Source organism: Centruroides vittatus, unplaced genomic scaffold (assembly GCF_030686945.1).
Source record: "Centruroides vittatus isolate TY-2023 unplaced genomic scaffold, ASM3068694v2 contig_2568, whole genome shotgun sequence".
Taxonomy (NCBI): Eukaryota; Metazoa; Arthropoda; class Arachnida; order Scorpiones; family Buthidae; genus Centruroides; species Centruroides vittatus.
Window position 1 is genome coordinate 72,261 of NW_027121629.1, and position 21,628 is coordinate 93,888.

The window sequence follows — 21,628 nt, forward strand, 5'->3', positions numbered from 1 at the left end:
ACTTAGATAATGTCATACATCCCCACCCCAAAATATCTATTGGATTTCTGCAAATCAATTCATTTCTATCTACATTCATTTTGATTTACGTGTATCGCCATCTATCAGCAAAAATTATCAAAATAATAAACTAAATATAATCCTTATAAAAAAAAAATATGATTTTAAAAATATTATATTATATTCACTTAATTACTGTGACAATGATATAGCATGAAGTAGACACACTATATCATTAGTATAACAGGCAGCACATAGCGCTTACCTGCATGGAATGGAAAGTGTTACCCGTGAAAAGTCTCTAAGTATTTAATTTTCCATATTCAACAATTCGGGTTTTATTCATTTCTGAACAGTACTTTCTTAATTCTAAAAAGTGTCCTCCAATCCAATAGTCAAGTGAATAAAACCACCGAACACCAGTAGTCAGTTATGAGTTTGGGCATGGCCAACGAACTGGCCATGTGGAGTTTTCCGGGTTTTCTTCACATCAGTAACACCTAAATAGGATCCAGCTTCCCATAAAAGTCTTCCTGATGCATCCCCTTGGCAGATCATTTGTGTGTTGCTTTGCCATAACCAAATAAACAAATCTAATTCTTTACTAATTTGAAACCATTATGTAAGATAACATTTGTAGTTATAAGAAAGTATTTGATGCATTCAATCAGACACTGGGCAGATTTTTATCCTTTATTCATTCTTTTTTAGTTGATACTGTTTCGACCATGATGCTCCTCCTCAGTCAACTTCTGTTCTGTATTACACATCAGCCAATTTTGAGTGATGTTCTAACATAGTTTCTTAAAATTGCATGATTACAGATTTTTCATTTCCTTTCATTCTGTTGTGTTCTTTTCAGACAAAATTGGCTAATGTGTAATACAGAATAATAAAGAACAGAAGTTGACTGGGAAAGGGCATCATGGGCCTAAAACATATATCAACTAAAAAAGAATAAATAATGGATAAAAAAGCTTCCCAGTGTCTGATTGAATGCACTTTATCATGCTTGTGAAACAAAACCTAATTCTAACAAGCAATTATTTATTGTGACATCATCACAATGCCGGGCAGCAACTTTTCGTCACACTGTTCTCAATTCTTTTTAGTGGTGGTTGCCCCTTTACATCATACTTTTCCTGTTAGCAATAGAATAGAGTCATATTGGTCATCTATCTAATTCTCTCTGTTCAGGGGAAAATTTTGAATCAAAGTAATGTGACTTCTGTTCCAAACCAGTTGTTTGTATATAGTTAATTTGGGCCTCCTGCTCCTAAACTTTCCACATCTGGTCTCGACTTTCATCTACCTAACTCCTTTCTCGACATTAAGAAAGGCCAGTTGGAATTTATAGGTCTACAATTTTTTCAAATTGCAGCCCAATAATTTTTCTATAAATGCAGTATTTACAAGAACATACTTCCCACATAGTTTATAAAATCTGTTGCCAAAATTTAAGCACTTTATTATCACATAAAAGGAATTATTCTCATATTTTTACAACTTTTCTTTTATTTAAACAAGTCTTATATCAAGTTTTTCGAATGTTAAGGTTAGCAACATCAATCACAACCTAACCAACAAGGATCACTTTTCAAATATTAATAGTAGATCAGTATTAATTAGTAGTTGTTGACCATCCTCTGTTCAGGACGCGGTCAATGACTACTTTTGGTTAAATTACTTTAACTCCCTTCTTCCTATCAGAGCAGCAGTATGGTGGCATTCAAATAGGATAATTACACAATACAAGGTTACCAGCCCGCACAAAATATGTTTTAACTGGTTTTTGAGGGTGCTGAATTTAAATATTTGGTCCGTTTTTCATGAAATTTGATTCATTGGTGGATTACCATTTGATATTTGGCTGTGAATGATAGAGTTCCTTAGAATTAACATTAGAAAAAAATATGATACCTTAATTTAAGGTATCATTTTTCAAAAATTTAAGATTATCACATTTTCAATTGTGTCTACTTGATCAATGAAAAGGTAAATTGACTAAACTCTTTATATAGTTTTCATTTCAAAGTTTGTAATATTATATAGTATTTGATCTATATAACTGCAAAGATTATCTTACGTAAGGGTTTATCACACTGAGTGACCAATCTAGCACATTTTAAAAATTCTTTATTCCTCTACTATACACAATTTAAAGAATTTTTAAAATGTGTTAGATTGAGCACTTGGTGTGATAAACCATTACATAAGATAACATTTGTAGTTATATAAATCAAATAATATAATATAACATAATAGAAGAGTTAGAAGTACAAAATAATCTAGTAATCTTAATCTTTGTTGTCATTTTTGCCAGAGCAATGCCGGGCTCATCTGCTAGTAGATGTATATAAGATTCGTTTTGGTATGCAAAGTTATTTATGATTACTTACTAAATATTCATATTACATCAAGAATGATACTGCAAAAATCTCACTTCTCCAAATGTTAATGAACTTATTTACATAAATGAAATATACAAAACATACAGGTATTTAAAATATTGAATTTCATTGTTATGATCTGGACATTCATAGAGAATTATTTGTGTAACTCAAACTTGTTTAGTGAGCTCACTTATTGAATAAGTTTGTATCATATATCATCAACACATTTGTTTTTGCTATACAAATAATTAAAGATTTTGGATGTTTTATGAAAAAATAAGATAATTTGATGACCTATAAAAGAAAATAATTTCACTGCATAAATATTACTCTAAGAATAATATTAAAATAAACACTTGGCCACCATATAAGATACTTTTTATCAAAAATCATCATTAGAAAACAATAATTAACTAATACTGAGTAAACAGGTAACTTAAGCAAATATTGAAAAACATAATAGAACTGAATGGAAGAGAATTATAACATGTTTTAACATGGCATGTGTGATATTTTTGTTCTATTATCTATGACTAGTTGTAATCCTTCTGCTATCACTTTTTACTAAGCTATATTCTTTGTTCAGACAAAAAAAATTATGACACAGATGTATTTATTAAACAAAAAGTTAAAAAATTTTTTGAAATAATCTCTAGAATTATTCAGACATGTATCTGGTCTCTTCACTAAACTTTTTATGACTTGGTCAAAGAAATTTTGTGACTGTTCTTTGAATCCCTTATGTTCATAAATGGTTCAAAGTGCTTGATTCATCATTTGACTTGAAAATCTAATCTTCCAAGACTACTTTCATCTTCCCAAACACAAAAGTTGCAAGGCAACAAATCTATATGGTGCTGAAGAACTTCATTGTCTTGTCCATTGTCTTAATGGCTACATGAGGCATCACTTTGATTCAGGACAGTTATGTCCTGAATCAAAGTGATGCCTCATGTAGCCATTAAGACAATGATGCCTCATGTAGCCATTTTGATTCAGGACAGTTATGTCCTGAATCAAAGTGATGCCTTGAATGCCATCCCAGGCCTCATATTCTTCATGGCAAGTCTCAAATTTGTCTTCAGATCTCAGAATAGCATTCTGAAGTAATCCTTTCATTTTTCTCCATTAAGTGCACCAGTAGAGATGATCCTTGTTGGTCAAAGAACATCAACATACACTTTAAATTGGAACCAACATCACATTTGGATTTCTGATTACCTGGTGATGAGGAAAGTTTTCACTCCATTGAATGCTGCTTCACTACTGGCCAGTAATGTCTTCACATTATCTCATCAACTGTAACAATACAATTCAAAAGTTTATTCCTTTCTGATGGTAAGTTGCCAGATGTTCCAGACACCCATTCAACAATGTTTATAGGAATCTGATCAACTTGGACAAGATGCCTCAGTCTCAAACATATTCTGAATGGAACTTTCTCACTCAATTGAACATTCTTGCATGTGGCATGCAACTTGGCCCATACACATGTTGAATGCAACAATAAATTTCAGTTACATTTTTGCCCTTTAATACCATAAATTACATTGAACTGAGAGAGTTTAGACACTCCTGCCTACATGTCAGTCATTTTATCTTTTGGCAGGCATAAGGCATTTGCCTGATAAAGGTTACCAGCTATGCAAAAATAATAAATATTTTGTAAAAAGATTTTCTAAGTAAAAAACAATCTTCACTAATGACTACCGGTACATATAAGAGCAGATTTCAATAACACCAGCCTCATTAAAAAGTCATTCAAAACGGACCACATCAGGACCTTAGAGACCCTTGAGATTTAAAAGGCAACCATATCGGAGAAATGCATTAATTTCAAGGATAGTAACGTATTAGCATATGCGTGGCGCTATACCTCTGAGGGGCATCCGCATTGGTAGTTATGTATTATTCCTGAGAAGATAGACCACGTCATTATTATGATGAACGCCTGTCTAGTAAATTTATTTTAAAATCTTTGATCGTTACTACACGCTGAAGATATTTAATTTTTTGAATTTCAAAAACGTTCTGTACTCATCGCATTCCATTTTGCAAGCGTCAATGAACCTGACGAAGATCTCGGTGGAGAATCAAAAACGTTAGTTCATTAACTTTTGTCGTTTTGTACCGGAAATCTGAAGGTTGAAGAGGTTGTATTTGATTTTCTAAGTATTTCTTTCTAAAAATGTAAATTTGTGTACTGTATAAATGTTCAGTCTCGTTATTTTTCAACTAGTCCACATAAATCATATATTAAGTATTTTATATGAGAAGTAAATAAATGAAGTTATATTATTATTTCATTCATTAAATTTAGTCATTTATTACACATACATTATTTGGCATTGAATTACTTTTAAATCTTGCATTTTATTTAAATCTTTAAATAATTTGTCATTTTTTTAAAATTATTTTATATTATATACTGTGATGATTGAGTATGTACTCTTACTACACTAATTAACATAATCATTTCTGTTATCTATCAATTTGTCATTTTTGAAATATGATATTAATCAAATTCAGATTCAATTTTCTAGCATTTAAAGCAAAAATTTGAAGTTATTTTAAAGTTTTGCTTTATTTTTTTCTCATTTTATCATTTTTATTGGCTAGTTATCACATTTTACAAGTCATTCTACTATCACATGCATTTATTTGAAGTCAAATAAGTATACAGCCAAACCTTGGTTTTCAAATTCCTCACTTTTTGAATAATTTGGTTCATGAACAAAATTTCAAACTCATAATTGCCCCAGTTGTCAAACAAGCTAGTTGACAAGAGCCGCTCACAAATTAGAGAGACACAGGTAGTCAACTCCCTATACTTCCTATGTTAAAGAAAGTCAATGGCAGGACTACCAATTCAGAAGTTTGTGGTGCTGAGATCACCTTGCATCATTAGACACCATGAATCATTGCTATTTGAATTTAGATTTCAATGTGCATGCAGAAAAGATACTATTTCCATTGTTTGGTATGAACAACAGCTAAATCAAATTAATAAAAACTGTGTTAATTGACATTCATGTAGTATAAATAGCATTCAATTCATATTTAAATATGCTTAAGTTAAATTAAATAACAAAAATTTATTAATATATTATTATATTGCATTTGTAGGAATTTATGCATGAAATACAGCTAAAAAGATTTTTTCAAAAGGCTTTTTTTTTGGGAATAAATTAATCCATTTTACATTGTTTCTTATGGGAAAATTTGTTTTGACATTAGAATAAATCGATTTTCAAACAACTTGCAGGAATGAATTATATTCAAAAACTGAGGTTTGACTGTATTTATTTATATAACTTCTCTGTTTGTATTTTTCTTTAATATAATATTAAAACCTAAACTTTCTATTCAGCAGAAAGTCTACACTAAAAATTGTTTTATACAACATTCAGGTTTACATAGTTTCTCTGATCAAATAAATAATTTTCATATAAACAATATTCAAAATTATTTAATTCCTAACTTCTTACAATATTTAAAAAAAACCTTCATTTCTTCTAATTATTAAATAATAATACAGAGAAACCTCACTTAACAAGCACCTTGCACAATGAGTATTTCACATAATGAGCAAAACAAATTGTAAAAATTTGCCTCACTTAACGAGTGATGTTTCGCATAATGAGTGACGAGGAGAGAGGAAGTCGAGAATCGTGCATGTGCCTCATGCTCTGTGTTTAGCACTCCTTCCGCTAGCATCTTAGTGTCGCTTGTGATCACATATTTTTCCAAACTTGTGTTCACACATTACTTATAAACATCAACAACCATAGCCCGTTATATAATAAACACACCAAACGATATGCCAAATTCCTGGGTCATTAAATTTAATGACCAATTCCAAATTAAATTTTAGAAATGTCTAAATTAAAAATTAACTATTTATAATTATTAAATTTAATACGAGGTGGAAACATAACTGCCTACCTCTAGTCAAATTAATTAATTTCTAATATTTAATTATTGCCTTTACATAACCCAAGAATTTGGCATATTGTTTGGTGTGTTTATCAAACATATTAGCTATGATTTTTTTTTGTTTCTGCAAATTGAATTCTCACTCCAAGATGGTTCATTCCACGCTAGAAGAAAAGATAATGATGATGATTCACACTCCTTAACAGTGTATATTGTACAATTATTTTTTAATAAATGTTATACACAAAACATCTGAGCAATTTTTTGGTGTGGAACGCATTATCGTATTTTACATTAATTTCTATGGGAAAAATTGTTTCGCTTAACTAGTGTTTCGCATTACGAGTAAGACTCTGGAACAAATTATGCTTGTTAAGCAAGGTTCCACTGTATATGAAATGTAAGAATAAATACAGGAAAAACACATTTCTTAAGTAATATCACCAACATGTTTAAAAATAAAAATTCAAAATTAAGAAGATATGACAAAACTTTATTCTGAAATAACCTTATGTAAATTTTTATGTTAATTTTGTTGTAAATGTAAGATAAGAATATTTAAAGATTAATAAATAATAAATGTAGAAAAGAGACTTTGTATTATATTTAGAGAAATCTTAAATTATGGGATGTTAAATTAATGAAAACAATGTAAACAAACCAAGAAATCAAATATATCAAAAGAACAATGGAGAAATTAAAGAATATAAATACAGTATAACTTCTCTAACTCAAAACTCCAAGGGGCAGGAAGCAACTTTGAGTTACAGATGATTCAAGTTAGAGAATAATAGAGTGAAAAATATCATTTTAAATAATTTGTATTTTTACCTTTCTTGCATTATATAAACAATCTTTGATAGTTTTTGCTTTTTTGTTTTAAACAACCCATGTAATTAATGCCTTTCAGCAAACCGTTCAATGTAACTAATGGAATTGAACAGTTTTGCAAATATATCTTGTACAGATGAAGCGAGAGATTTTCTCACTTTGGACTGAAACACCATCTGTAAATGGGCATTGGACAGTAGATACAACTAGCTGTCTGAAAATTTCATGAAAATCCAATAATTATGATCACTTTGGATAGAATAAATATAAAATTCAAGTCAAGAAAGTTAAAAGTAACATAAATCAGTGTGAGGGACCTGAAAACCTTTGACTTGGAGAAAATTTGAGTTAAGGAAATTCAAGTTGGTGACATTAAATCCCTATACTATTCCATTAAAACCTACCAAGTGCTTCATTTTCTTGAGTTACAGTCATTTGAGTTAGAGAAGTTTCCTGTATTTGATATATATATCAAAAAATATATATAGAGATATCTCTCTCTCTGTATACATATTCTTTGGCATAATAAAAAATAAAAGGAGCAAAAAATAAATCTGATGTTATAAACTTTTTTATTATTCTGGAAATGGAAAATTTTCAAACATTTTATCATCATATTACTTACCTTGCAACATATTTTGTATTAAGATACGAGTCATCATGGCTTTCAAACTTATTACCATAACATGAAGTAACTGAAAATTTCGAGTCATACGAAATGCTAATTCTTCATTACTGAATAGCTGGACACTGACATGAACAACTCTATTAGACAATGTGTCCGAATCACCAGACTGTGCCAACATCACACTAATACGACTATAATGATGTACAAAAGTTTCAGTAAAAGATTCCTAAAAGAAACTGATTTTAGTTGAATCTTTGAAGAAATAAATAAATAAATTTAAATAAAAATTATATTACCTTATATTTTACATCAGGTAGCATATTCAGAAGATAACATACTAATTTCTGTGGAAATTCAAATTTAACTGTCCAAAATACTAATTCTTCAAGAAATGTAGTGTGTTTTAATTCTGCCTGAAGAGATTTAATATCTGAAATGAAAATTATTAATATAATATAATATATATTAGAATAAAAAGTCAAAATTTAATTATTTTTATTTTAAAGTTACTTTATATTATGTAGTGGGTGATCAGTTAACAAACATAATCTGTTCCAAGACTTTGTTCGCTATATGAATGGTTTGTTAACCGATTATTTGATCGAATTGTTCTAGAGTCCCCAAAAAATAAATAAAAAATTATATACTTTCTTACTATGTTTATTTATATGTAATAATAAAAATACATATATACACAGTCTTGCATTTTTATCAGTCATGTTGTTTTTCTGTTTGTGGGACGTTAAAGAATCTGTCCAATGTCAATAGCTTTTCTCTCTTCAGGATTTTTTGGAAATGATTAATAACATTGTCGTCATAGATATCTCCAAGCCTATTAACCTCAACCTGGTTTAGATGCCATTCTAAGACTTGTTCTGACATCCTCCCACTTCTTCAAAAGATCTTTAATAGCAGATGTCAGCATTGATCCTCTTTATTCTTCCTCTTTTTCAGAAGAAAACACATCTCACTGAGTTTATCAGTGCTCTTCATTCAAGAGTTCTGGAGTTCTTCTGTCGTCAGATCAGTTTTAGATCCCATTATGAGCTCTTCAATGTCATCTTCATTCACTTCCAATTCCAGATCTCTAGCAGTTGTCACAATTTCATCCCTAATTTCAGGGACTCATCTCTGTCTCCCTGAATGCAGGAGAGACAGTTTTTGCCAAGCAGAATTCAACTGTTGTTGAGTGACTTCTGACCATGAGCTGTACAGCTTCAAGAATATCAAATTTTTCTTTCCAAAACGTTTTTAATGTCATCGTTGAGGACAATTGGCATGCTTCAAAATACCAACGAAACAGTGCTCAAATGTACAATTTCTTGAAACCTAAAATAACCTCTTGATCCATTGGTTGAATCAACAAAGTGGTATTCAGAAGCAGAAACTGAACTGTCAGCCAGGAAGTCTTCCAGCAAATTATCTTCAACGTATTTTGGGTGTCCTGGTAAAATAGCAACAATGCTTTCAATGGCAATTCATTGGTCTGAAGGTAATATTTGATGCTTGGAGCACAAACTTCAAACAGCCATTCTTTGAAAAGAGCTTATGTAACCATTTTATTCGATCTCCACATCACTGGCAGTCTTTCTTTAATTATGGTATATTATTTTTAATGTTCTAGGGTTCTCAGAATGATAGAGAAGAAGCGGGATACGCTTCATATCACCACTAGCATAAGCTCCCAAAAGTAACATCAATTAGTTTTATCATGGATTTATGCCTAGGAATTTTTTTTGTCTTTTGTGATGTAGGTACAGTTTGGCATGCGTTTCCAAAATAAACCAGTTTCATCACAATTAAAAATTTGTTGTGGACAATATCCATCTTTTATGAATTCTTCAAATTTGAGACAAAACTTCTCAGCTTCTTCTTTATTTAAACTAGCAGATTCACTGTGAATTACCACATGTTTAATGCCAGATCATCTAAACTTTGCAAATCATCCAGTGGTAGCCTTGAATTCTAGCTCCTCATGTGACAATTATGGAGTTTGTTTCTTTAGTTCTTCAAAAATTTCTCTAGCTTTCTCTTGAATGATAGTCATACTAGTTACATCTCTTTTCATTTTCCTTTATTTTATCCAAATTAAAAACAATCTCTCTATTTTTTCATGAATGGTGAAAAGTTCAAAAACTTTCTAGTGAATGGCTGAAGAAATTCTTACTTAAAAAAAAAAACAACGAAAACGTGTCTACACTGAAGCCAAGAATTTTTTAAACACTGGACTCTGACTCCAGTTTCAGCAAAAAGATGAATGCTCAGACTAGCTCCAGCTCTGAAGCTAACACATGCTTCAATTTCTTTGCCATAAATAGTACAATGTCTTAGTATTCAAAAAATAAAGGGTACTTTTATTTCTTATAAAGTAAGCAGGATATATATTACAAATTTTAAAATGTCTATAATATATTTTAAAAATATCTTATAAGTAATAATATTTGAGTAATGAAACTCAGCTGCACACAGCAGTCATTATTGGAAGATAATGCAGTGGAAAGCAACTTATTGGAACAATTATTAATAAACAAATCTTGATATAACAGTTTTGAAAATATCTCTTTCATATTTATTAAAATAACATATACTTATTATAGAAATTTTGCTATTTGATAACACTAAAAATATTTTTACTTGTTATAATAATATGGTTAATTGTTCAAAAGCTAACAATTATGTTTAGACTTGTAATATTATTTTCTTTTCCAGATATTAATAGTTGTTCATTTATAGTTTATGTTAATTTATAATAAAAAATTTAAAATTTTATTTGTTTACAAATATTAAATTAATTTTTCTGACAATTTTTTTTTATGTCTTTTCATTAGCTACAATATACAAACTTACGTTGGTACTCTGGAGGAGACTCACAGTTTGCCAAATTTCTCTTAGCTTCTTCATAAAGTTGGAGGCTTTCCTTAAGATATTCACCTTTCTCACCAGAATATTGACTATAATCTATTAAATAGAATAATGTTTATTATTTAATATTATTATTTTAAAATAAAAATATTGAAATAGTCATATATATAATTATTAATGAATGTATATTCTGATATAATATTATACATCAAATTCATAATTTTGCTTGCTCTTGGCAGAATAAATAAAGTTCTGAAACAGGCATTATTAATTATTGTATAGCTGTTAATCAAGTTTATTTATATGCAGTTTATATGCCATTATCTATAAAATAGCATTCTTCCAGTAAAAAAATATTAACCTATAGAAGACAAAACATCTTGGTAGATGTTGTTATCATTAGAATTTGTATTTCAACATTTAAAAAAAAAATCTAGTAAAACCTAGTTTTTCTAGAAAATTTAAATTTAAAGCAATATTTAAGAAATCTCAATAAATATAACAAATGATTACATTTTATAAAAGTAATAGCAATTTTTTAAATCATATTCTATTTTTCTAAACTCATTTTATAATTATAAAAATAAATCATTATGGAAATGAAGCATTTACCAATAAAATAATTACTGAATTTTAAGTGACCAAATTCAAGTTTTTTGAAATGTAACAGTTACTATAATTAAAATAGTAATGAAAAAAAAGTTTAAAGAATATTCACCTATAGCTAAATCATGATATACTCTTGGATTAGTTAATGACTGTGTCATAACACGTCTCATTGCACCTCCCATTTCACTTAAATGATGTAACATTGTTAGAAAACCATCAGCTTCTTGAAGTGGTGACTTATATGTATCTGGATCTGTAAAAGCATAATATATATCAATACTTCAATACTGTAAAATTATAAAATTATTTATTTTCAAGTTTTAATACAGCATTTATTTATACAAAGAATTTGTAAATGGATTTTTAAAAAAATGCAAAAATGTTGATTGAAATATGTAAAATATTCCAATAAATACATTAGAATAAACTGTCTTTTGGTGTTTATTCACAAAAAGATAGTTTCTTTTGACTTATCTAAATGCAGATTAGTTCTACTGACATAATAAATATGAATTAATGAATTTTGTTCATTTGGTATATTTAACAAACTTTTATGACTAAAATTTTTTATTACCTCTACAAATATTCAATCTATAAGAATTTGACACAATGAACTGTTTTGCTTTATATCTTTATGAGATGAAATATTTGATACAAGTAATAACTAATATTTACAAAAATAAAATATTCTAATCTTGAGTAAAGATTAAAATTCCTAAACACTTTAATTACATGACTTGTAGACCCCAGTTTCCATTTAATTTGTTATTCATGTTTTCTCCATTTGCAGAATAATAGATATCACCACTCATCTCCAATGAATATTTTTTCCCCACTCTTTCCAACCAGTAGGCATTGTAAGAGCCTTTATTCCATATCTAACACTTGCTTTATCAGGTCCATGTAGTAAGGAATAAATCTAATGTATCCACCCAGAAAAATTCTCGAGGTTCCTGTTCTGAACTTGACACTGGATCATTTCAGAACAGTAGGTTGATCCCTTTACTTCCTCAGTCATCTAGTCATCTTAACAAAGAATTGTAACAACCAATGCTCTCTTAAACAATCATCTTTTTTTTTCTATTGATGATTACAATTTCATTAATTTTATTTTACTCTTTATTTATTTTCTGCTTACTTATTGTCTTAACTAACTTTTGTTTTCTTAAAATAAGGAAATGTCTGATAACTTACATATTTGCTTTATCTTATGTTATGTATAGTAATGAATAACTTATGCAACATTTCCATTCTATTCGTTTTATTTTTTTCATAATGAGATATGCTCATAAATCAATGCTATGCTACATTACTATTATGGTGTTGGTGGAGTGTATCCTATTTGGGTTACATACCAGTGCCAAATGCTATGCCAGACCAGAGTCACGATAATATTATCTTTGCATAGCTATTAGCTATATGTGTTTAAGTACAATGGTGTCTCATACTTCAAATTTAATTTGTTTCAGAAGGTCATTTAAACTCTAAATTTTTTGAAATCCAAATTAATTTTCTCCATTACAAATAATGGAAAGTGAATTAATCTGTTCCCAGACCCTAAACAATACTCATTTCAATAAACAGTAAATACATATAATTTAAAGTAATAACAAGCAATTATTTATTGTGACATAGTCACAATGCCAGGCTGCAATTTTTAATCATATTTTTCATTTATTTAATTTAAAATATATGCTCTCCACCTCAAATTAGTAGTGGCTTGCCCCTGTACATCATACTTTTCCTTTAACAACAGAGTCATGCCAGTCACCTATTAACTGCTTTCAAGGGAAAAGTTTTGAATTGAAATAATCTGACTTCCAGTTTGCATTGTAAGTTCATATATAGTTAATTGGGGCTTCCAGCCCCTATGGTTTCCATATCTCATCTTTTATCAATCTAACTCCATTCTTGAGATTAAGGAAAGACAGACACCAGACAAACGAACAACAGTGGGAATTTATAGATCTAAATTTTTTCAAATTGCAGCCAATAATTTTATTTGTTCATGCATTTAAAATTTTTTAAAAGCTCATCTCTACCCTTAAAATTAAGCCTTTATGATAATTAATTACATAAAAATTATTTTTTAATACATCTCATAATAAGACACTTCACACAATTTTAACATCTCTTCTTCATACACACCGGGGTATGTAAATAATTACAACTTACTCATGCCTGTGACCAGTGTGAAAACAATTCAAAACTAACAAACGTTTTCTGGACACCTTCCGTGCCCTGAAAATGTTAAGATACAACAGAGCTACCACGTCACTCGCAGTATACGCTTCTGAACCGGGCATCAATGCGGACTTCGCGGGAGCCAAGCTAATAACCAAAACGACCCAGATAGAACACCTTAAATGGCTGGAAGCGATAGAGATACATAAAGCGCAAAGTGCAACAAAATGCATTAATTCACGCGACGAGATAGCTCTTTCACTTGCTTGGCAAGCTTTATTACAAGAGGATGCATAAAAAATTTATTTGGGTCCGATGACACATGAAGTCAAGTGACCCCAAGATAAAAAAGAGCACCAAGATTAAAAAGTACGATACAACACGGAACACGACAGTTATAACGCATGCGCCTTGAACGTCACACATTCGAACTATCATCATTCGAATTCGTTCGTATAAATTCGGAACGGCGGTTTCATTTTTAAAAAATAGAATCCAGCGATTTTAACCTGAAGAAGGGCACGGAAGGTGTCCAGAAAACGTTTGTTAGTTTTGAATTGTTTTCACACCGGTCACAGGCACAAGTAAGTTGTAATTATTCACACAATTTTAATTTTGAACCATAATAAGAGTTTTTTTTACACTTAGTTTTTTAAAAACAGAGAAATTTATCATAATTCAACAAAATTACTTTTGTTAAGCTCTTTAAATTATTTAAATTTTATATTGTAATATAACTGAAAATTATCTTCTTGATCCCCAAACCTCTGTTCAGGTGCCAAGAAAATTGAGCAAGAATCCTTCCCAACTTTTTTCAAAAATAAATACATAAATTAATCTAGCTCTAAATGAAAGGTAAAATTTGTATAAAAATATCTCATTTTAAGAGTAAAATATTTGACATAGTATCTTGTTTTCATGCAAGTAAAACACTTTTCTCATTATATTCTGCATTATCCATATGGAGACATGGATAATGCAGAAACACAGATAATCTACAATCTATTTTAATAAAAGCTAATAGATTTTCTTTTATTTAATTTTTAATTTCATATTAAATTTAACATAATAGTTTATGTATTATAAATAAAATACATTTTGAGAATGTTAATTAATTAATAAGCTTTAAGTGTGATCAAAGTTGAATAAAACTTTCCATATAAACACATTATTCAGAAAATGTTATTCAACTAGTGCCATTCATTGTATCACTGTAAACCATCATTACCTTTACAATATTAATAATTTATTGATAAAGAAATCATTCAAAATATTTTCCTCAATTTTACAACTTATTCAACGAGAAAAAGTATACACACAAGAAAAGCCATATTGTTCAAGAATCAAGTGCACTTACTGTACTTGTTAGGCCATTTAATTTCTGCCTTGATATTCTAGTAGTTTTGATGTTAAATATACCATTTTAAACAGAAAGAGTTAACAACACAGAGTTTTTATTTTAATGCTAATAATTGTAACCGACATATATTTTTATCAAAATATGAACATGCATGGATAATCTGCAAACCAGATAATCCACATACAGATAATTATAGAAACTGTATTGCATTTTATGTAATATTAATTATTTAAATCTAAATACATAATGTAATAATTAAACCTGGCTTGCTATGACTTCTGAGGTGTTGAATGAGACGGAGAATAATCCTAGGCATCATTGCTTCAGCAACACACAATAAATCAGAAGGAACAGAAGGTTTTTCATCTTGAGTGTTAGGACCATGTTTATGACAAAATCTAAAAAAAGAAGAAAAGAATATATACTTTTAATTATTTTATAATTTAATTATATTTATTTTCAATACACATATTTGTTATTACTAAGGTGCAGGTTTATATGCAAATGCATGTATACTTTGCAGATGTTTGGGAAGGTGAGACAGGAATAACAGTTCAAACCACAGGAAGTAAATTCAAATAACAAAAAATTAAACTGCATGATAACTGTATATTTCTAAAATTTTGGGAAAAAATAGTCAATTTTTTTAAATGTAAATGTTAAAATGCCATATACCAATTATAAAGTTAGCATCAACCTTGAAAGCATGTGACTATGAGATGTAGAGTAGTGTGTTCAATATTATCAAATAATTGAAAATCGAAGCGCTATTTTTCAATAGCTAAGTCAGAAAAATGAACAGTGGCTAATATTATTATCAACATTCAATATTACTGATATTGGAACTTATTACATTTACAAAATTAATTTAATATGCCAATGCTAATGAACTTTGAAATTATCAATAAATTTCATTTGTTTGCAATTTAAATTTTACATTTGATTCTAGTATCAATAGTGAAATGATTTCTAACTTATTGTTTCCTGCCCATTTGGCATTCAAAAGTTGAAATTATGCTTTTGACTGACTAATAAATTTCAACTGTAATCAATATCAAATTTGAATTTGAAAATTAATCTTTTCAAAAATTTTAAATTTTTGAAAAGATTAATGTGTGATTGGTCAGGAAAACAGTTGATTAATTATTATTTTAAAAACAGCATAAATAGGCAGTTTCTATTTGGAATCTGTATTTTCCAACAAAGTTTTCAATCTTTTTTTTATCTTGTAAGTACAAGTACTCCTCACTTTACGACCTATCTGTTTAACAACCAATCGAGTTTCGACCTGCAATTCGGGGAATCCCCTTTCTCAGCTTGAGTGTTGATCAGTGGCGAATGGTGATATGCGCACTAAGCATACTATAATAGACCTGCACGTACTATAATTGTGTTATAGTACTATAATAGGCTAATAGCATACTATAATAGTCTTTTAATGAATAAATTTGAAGCTTGTTGCGTAATTTGTATAATTTTACAACAATCTTATATTCCCGGTGCAAGCTCCTCGCTTATCGACCAATTTGCTTAACGACGTAGTCGTCGGAACGGAACTCGGTCGTAAAGTGAGGTATCCTGTGTATTTATATTTTTTAGAGCTAATTCAAAGTCTCTGGATAGAGATTTGTTCAGCTACACTATCAATTATTAGGATTGAAAATTAGGATATAGTTCAACAGTTAGTGTATATTTCTACTCATTTTTATTTTCTAGTCCTTAGTTTCAAGAAATTGGAAACAGTTGGATTATCTTTGATAGAAACATTGCAAGTACTAAGAAATGTCCAAGATTTGCTTTCTGGAGTCCCTGCTCAGACCAGTAGAAAGCCAAAGAAAAATTAAAATCTTTGCTTGGAAAAATCCAGGATTAGATGTTTTAAGATATATGCCATTGAATCAGGAAATGAATTGCAGATTCCTCCTACAGTAGAATTTACTCAGTAGTTACCAATTCTAAATATACACCTGCAACATGTAATGTTGAGAGATTTCTCTCTCACAGCACAAATTCATTTTGGATGGAAATTGGCACAACATTACTCCTGAACATATAGAACTTTTGGTTTCTCACTGTTTAAACAGAACATAGTATTTTCAAAGATTTATATAATCTTTGTAAACAATGTTATTTAAAACATTGCTAGACTGTATGAATGATTTTATTTAAAAGAATCAAAATAAATAGGCTGCATATTATTAAGCCTATTTTAAGGTTTAAAGTGTATAAATTTGCACACTAGTCATTACTTTCATATAGATTAAATAAAACTATATACAGTATATTGATTTAATGTATGATTTTATGGATAATTTGCACTATATTGCTATTGTATCAAAAATTTATAGTTTGAATTAAATAAACAAAAGATTTCCATTGTTTGAATTTAGCATTTTTTCAGAAATATTGATTTTCAGTTCTCTGCTGTTGTCAGTGTTATCATTTAGTAGAAATATCATCATGTACAATTCATTAGGAGAATAAATATGTATCTCAGATATGTTTTTGAAAAAAAAATAAATAAATAAATAATTTGTAAGAACTGATGCTAATAACTCATTATTTTGGATTGTCATCAAAATTCACAACTTAGTTAATAATTAATATCATACAGACACTGCTTATGACATGTATACGTAGCCATGTACATAAATAATAAAACTCAGTTTAAGTTATTATTAATGTGCTATTACTTATGTGTAAATTAAATATAAGTTTATTCATATCATTCCTAAACATATCTTAAACAAAATATACCTAATACTACTAAATATAGTATTCTTAAACATTTTAATATTACAGAAATGATATTGAATTAACATAAAAAAAATATGACATGTCAGGTAAGGTTTTTATTGTGTTTAATACTGTGCAGATAGTTACTGCTTAATGAGTTCCTGGTTTTACAATCTGACTCATTGCTGCATTGGGAAGCCATGGTATTAATGAATCATTGATTAGGTGTGAGTTAGTGAATGTGTGTTTTAATGAGTCATTGTTAAGAGCAGATATTGTATTGTTGTTTGTTTCTGGCCTGTGTAAAAGTTCTTTTTTATTATTTTTGTGCTTCAAATATTTCATTTATTCTTTCAAGAGATGTTACCATTACTGTTATAAATAATAAAAAAACAATGTAAATCAATAATTTAGAAAACAAGTACAAAATTATAAGCAGTTATAAAGCTGGGAGCACCATTAATGATTTTCACATCAAATATTCTCTAAGTTCTTTTACTATTTGTATGGTTTTAAAACAAAGAAAATATTTAAAAGAAATTTAAAATGTACAATCTTGAGAACTTTCCCAATAGAGGTGCTACTGCTGCATCTAGTCTGCCTACAGAAAAGAGTGAGCATTTGGGCAAAAAATATTTAAAGAAGTAATTTTGTTTAATTTTTTCTTTGAGAAGAAAGAAATTAAAGTTAAAAAATATAATATTTATATTTTTATTATAAAACAAATATATTATTATTAAAAATTTTGTTGCCAAATATTATTATTATTGTTGTTGTTTTTCAACATTTTCCTATCTAAAATATTGTACACAGGAACATAATTATGCATTATGTATTTATTTGCATGAAAAATTTGTTCCAGCTTTACGAGTAGCTTCTAGGAACCAATTAACTTGTAAAGGTAGAACTACCTGTATATTTAAAATTCTACATTCAACTGATTACTACAGTCACATAACAACATGATCCAAATGTTGATAGAATCTTCATTAGTTAAAAATCATTCTTGAACACACTCCATTTTCAACTAAATATTTTTTATGCAACAACATTTTAAATATTTTAAAGTAGTCACACACATATTTTGGAACTTGTAGTTATTAACAAGCTTATCAAAATTTAAAAAATAATCCAAAACAAGGATAACTATTAAGATTATCTTCTTTACCAATTAGACCAGTCTTTCCCAATGTGGGGCCCATGCCCACAGAGGGGCAATTTGATTGTTAAAAGTGGCAATTCGAAAATGGACTCATCTAGAGTTTAAGTTAACTGTATAGCTGCCTGTATGCCATATTTATTGTAAATATTGATTTAAGTTAGTTTTAATTTTATTTGTTCTTTGTTTCCCTTTCCTTCTAGAACTTCCCGTTATAAGCCTTTTCCCTTGGGGTGGGATTAACAATTCTGGGAACCACTGAGAACAAATAGATGAACAAAGCCCTGAAACCGATGAAAGAGAAGAAAGAACATTCTTTGCCCAGACCTCGAGGTGGGCAGACGTGAGTTGTGGTGCTCCAGGTCACGTTTGGCGATGACTGGAAAGTGCAAAAGACTGATGAAAGGATTGGGTTTTATTGTGGTTACAATAAAACAGTGTGGCAATTACGTGCAAGAAAAACTTCAACGAACACGACAACGAGAGACCTTCCAAAAGAGTTCAACGTATATGTTGGGGGGCATAAGAACTTTAGAAAGGATTAGGTGGGGCATAGCACAAAAAAGGTTGGGAAACACTGAATTAGACTGATGGCTAGCAAAACACATAATAATTTCTATTTTTTCATCATTATTGATTGCTTTTTAAATTTAAGTTCTTATAAACATTAATCATCATAATAAAAAATAATTAAATAAGAAGCAATTATATAAAAAATGCTTACCCTGATGCTTTCATTACACTAGTATCACCACAATCACATGCACCCCCAGCTTGGCTTCTAAACATGTTAAAATCATGTCCTTTGTGATTCCCTCTTTGAAAACATTCTGCACACAATGACATACAAGGTGATATTCCACAAGTTCTACAACGATAAGCTACAAAATTGGCTGTCCAAACAAGACCACATGTAGTTGCATTATCATATCTTCTAACTGTTAAATATGAATAAAAAAAATTAAATGGAGTTACTAAAAAAAAATTCCTTTAAATTACTAAAATTAATGTTAAAACAAACATATTTTAATGGAGTAAAAAATGAAACCAATATCTAGTTTTCATTTCTTTTTTTAGTATTACTATAAAGATAATTGACAGAATAATTGGTTAATGTTACCTATGGTAGCGAACATGGCAGCTCGTCTCTGAAACAGTGGGGATGCACATACTAACCTAACCTATTCTAATAAATCATCATAATTATTGCCAACCAAATTATCAGAATAGAGGTAATTTATTAAAATAGGTTAAGTTAGGTTAGTACGTGCATCCCACTGTTTCAGAGATGAGCCGCCATGTTCGCTACCATAGGTAACATTAACCGAATAATTAAATATCATATAGTATATTTCAAATACCAGTTAGTTTACTTTATTAATTAGGAACAGTAATTGATAATACAATAAAACTTCAATGCATTGTTATTTTTTTGAGAATGGAATAAAATGATAAATATGGAAAAACAATAGTTCTGGGAAACCATTAAAAACGATAGCCAAGAATAATTTTATAATTATTATTTTTTGAAATATATGCTACAACACTACAGTATATTTATAGTACTAATTCCTGTTTTAAATATACTGTTTTGATGTAATAACACAATCATTAACCAAAAATTTTATGTGTTATTACATCATGACCCAAGATGATGATGTACAGTTTAGTTGGTACTTGGCAATGACCGCCAACCAAATGATTTCAATATACCATTTAGTAAAATCATTATGAAAAGTTTTAATTTGCATAAATTTGGGCATTTGTTATTCTAAATAACATTTTGAATAAAAATCATTTGTTTCAATGCAATGTTATTCTTACAAGTATAAAATTAAGTGATAAAGGTAAAATAACTATTTGGGGAATCCCTGTAAACTTTGAACTATCAATTTGAAAGTTTTGTGAGCACCTCACTGATAACAAAAGAGACTTAGTTTAAAATTTGAGTTTTCTATACCCAGTTGTTTTCCTCTAGGAGCATCTGCAGTGCCAGATAAAGAAAAGAAGAAGAAAATACAACTTTTTTGATGAGCTTTGCACTTTTCCAATTGCTTATATTTTGGAAACTCAATTAAAAAAATAAAACTGTTTTATCAATAAATTATGAAATAATATAAATTTATAAACAAAAGATATAATAAATATAATAAACTGAATAGATAACTCTTTAATTTGGAATATATTTATAATTGTTTGTATGATTAAAAATTTAAATTTTGATTAATCTCAAATTAATACTACTTTCTATTAGAATTTCAAATCATACATAATCCTAATACATACTAAAAACTAAGCATTAGAAAATATTAACAAATTTAATACAGAGGCTAAATAATTACAATAGTAAAGCAATTATGTACAGTATGTAAATACAGTAATGTAATGTTCCTTGGATCTAATAAATTACCATACTGATCTTTACAATTTACAAATATCTACAACGCATTTAATTTAGGATTCTGGCCTTGACCTTTAATTTTTATTAAATCTTCTCAAAAAAATGTTTTGCAAAAATGATAATGTCAATTGCTATATATATATATATATACATACATAGTAATATACTCTTAGAAACTTTACTGAAAAGCAATTGTTAACTATTAATGCTAAATAAATAAAAAATATTAATAATTAAAAATAAAGCAAATGGATAAAACTACTGAAAACTGATTGTTGGTCATGAGTTTCCATATGACCAATGGGTTGACTGTAAACTTTTCCAGGTTTCCTTCATGTGTCAAAGATTTAAAAACGAGCCATTTTCCTTGACAGCCCTTCCAAGAGGCATTGCATCCTCTTGATAGATTATTAAGGTTTTCAGTTGCCTTATTTCATCAATCTAATCAAAAACTAAAAAATAAAAATAAACTCTCGTAAAAAGTGAGAACCACAAAAACAGTTTATATTCATGATGAACCTAATCTCAA

The 21,628-nt window shown here is 28.9% G+C and overlaps 1 protein-coding gene across 1 annotated transcript in view; it reads right to left on the reverse strand.

The window, feature by feature from the left end:
* The window catches only part of Ubr3 (Ubr3 ubiquitin ligase), a 72,926-nt gene that overhangs the window by 30,158 nt on the left and 21,140 nt on the right, over nt 1-21,628 (reverse strand). The window contains exons 2-7 of the mRNA XM_067265949.1: nt 19,423-19,636; nt 15,065-15,201; nt 11,369-11,512; nt 10,636-10,746; nt 8,085-8,218; nt 7,786-8,014 (exon numbers count right to left, since the gene is read on the reverse strand). Of these exons, the coding sequence (XP_067122050.1) occupies nt 7,786-8,014; nt 8,085-8,218; nt 10,636-10,746; nt 11,369-11,512; nt 15,065-15,201; nt 19,423-19,636 (969 nt within the window). The remainder of the gene's footprint in view (nt 1-7,785; nt 8,015-8,084; nt 8,219-10,635; nt 10,747-11,368; nt 11,513-15,064; nt 15,202-19,422; nt 19,637-21,628) is intronic.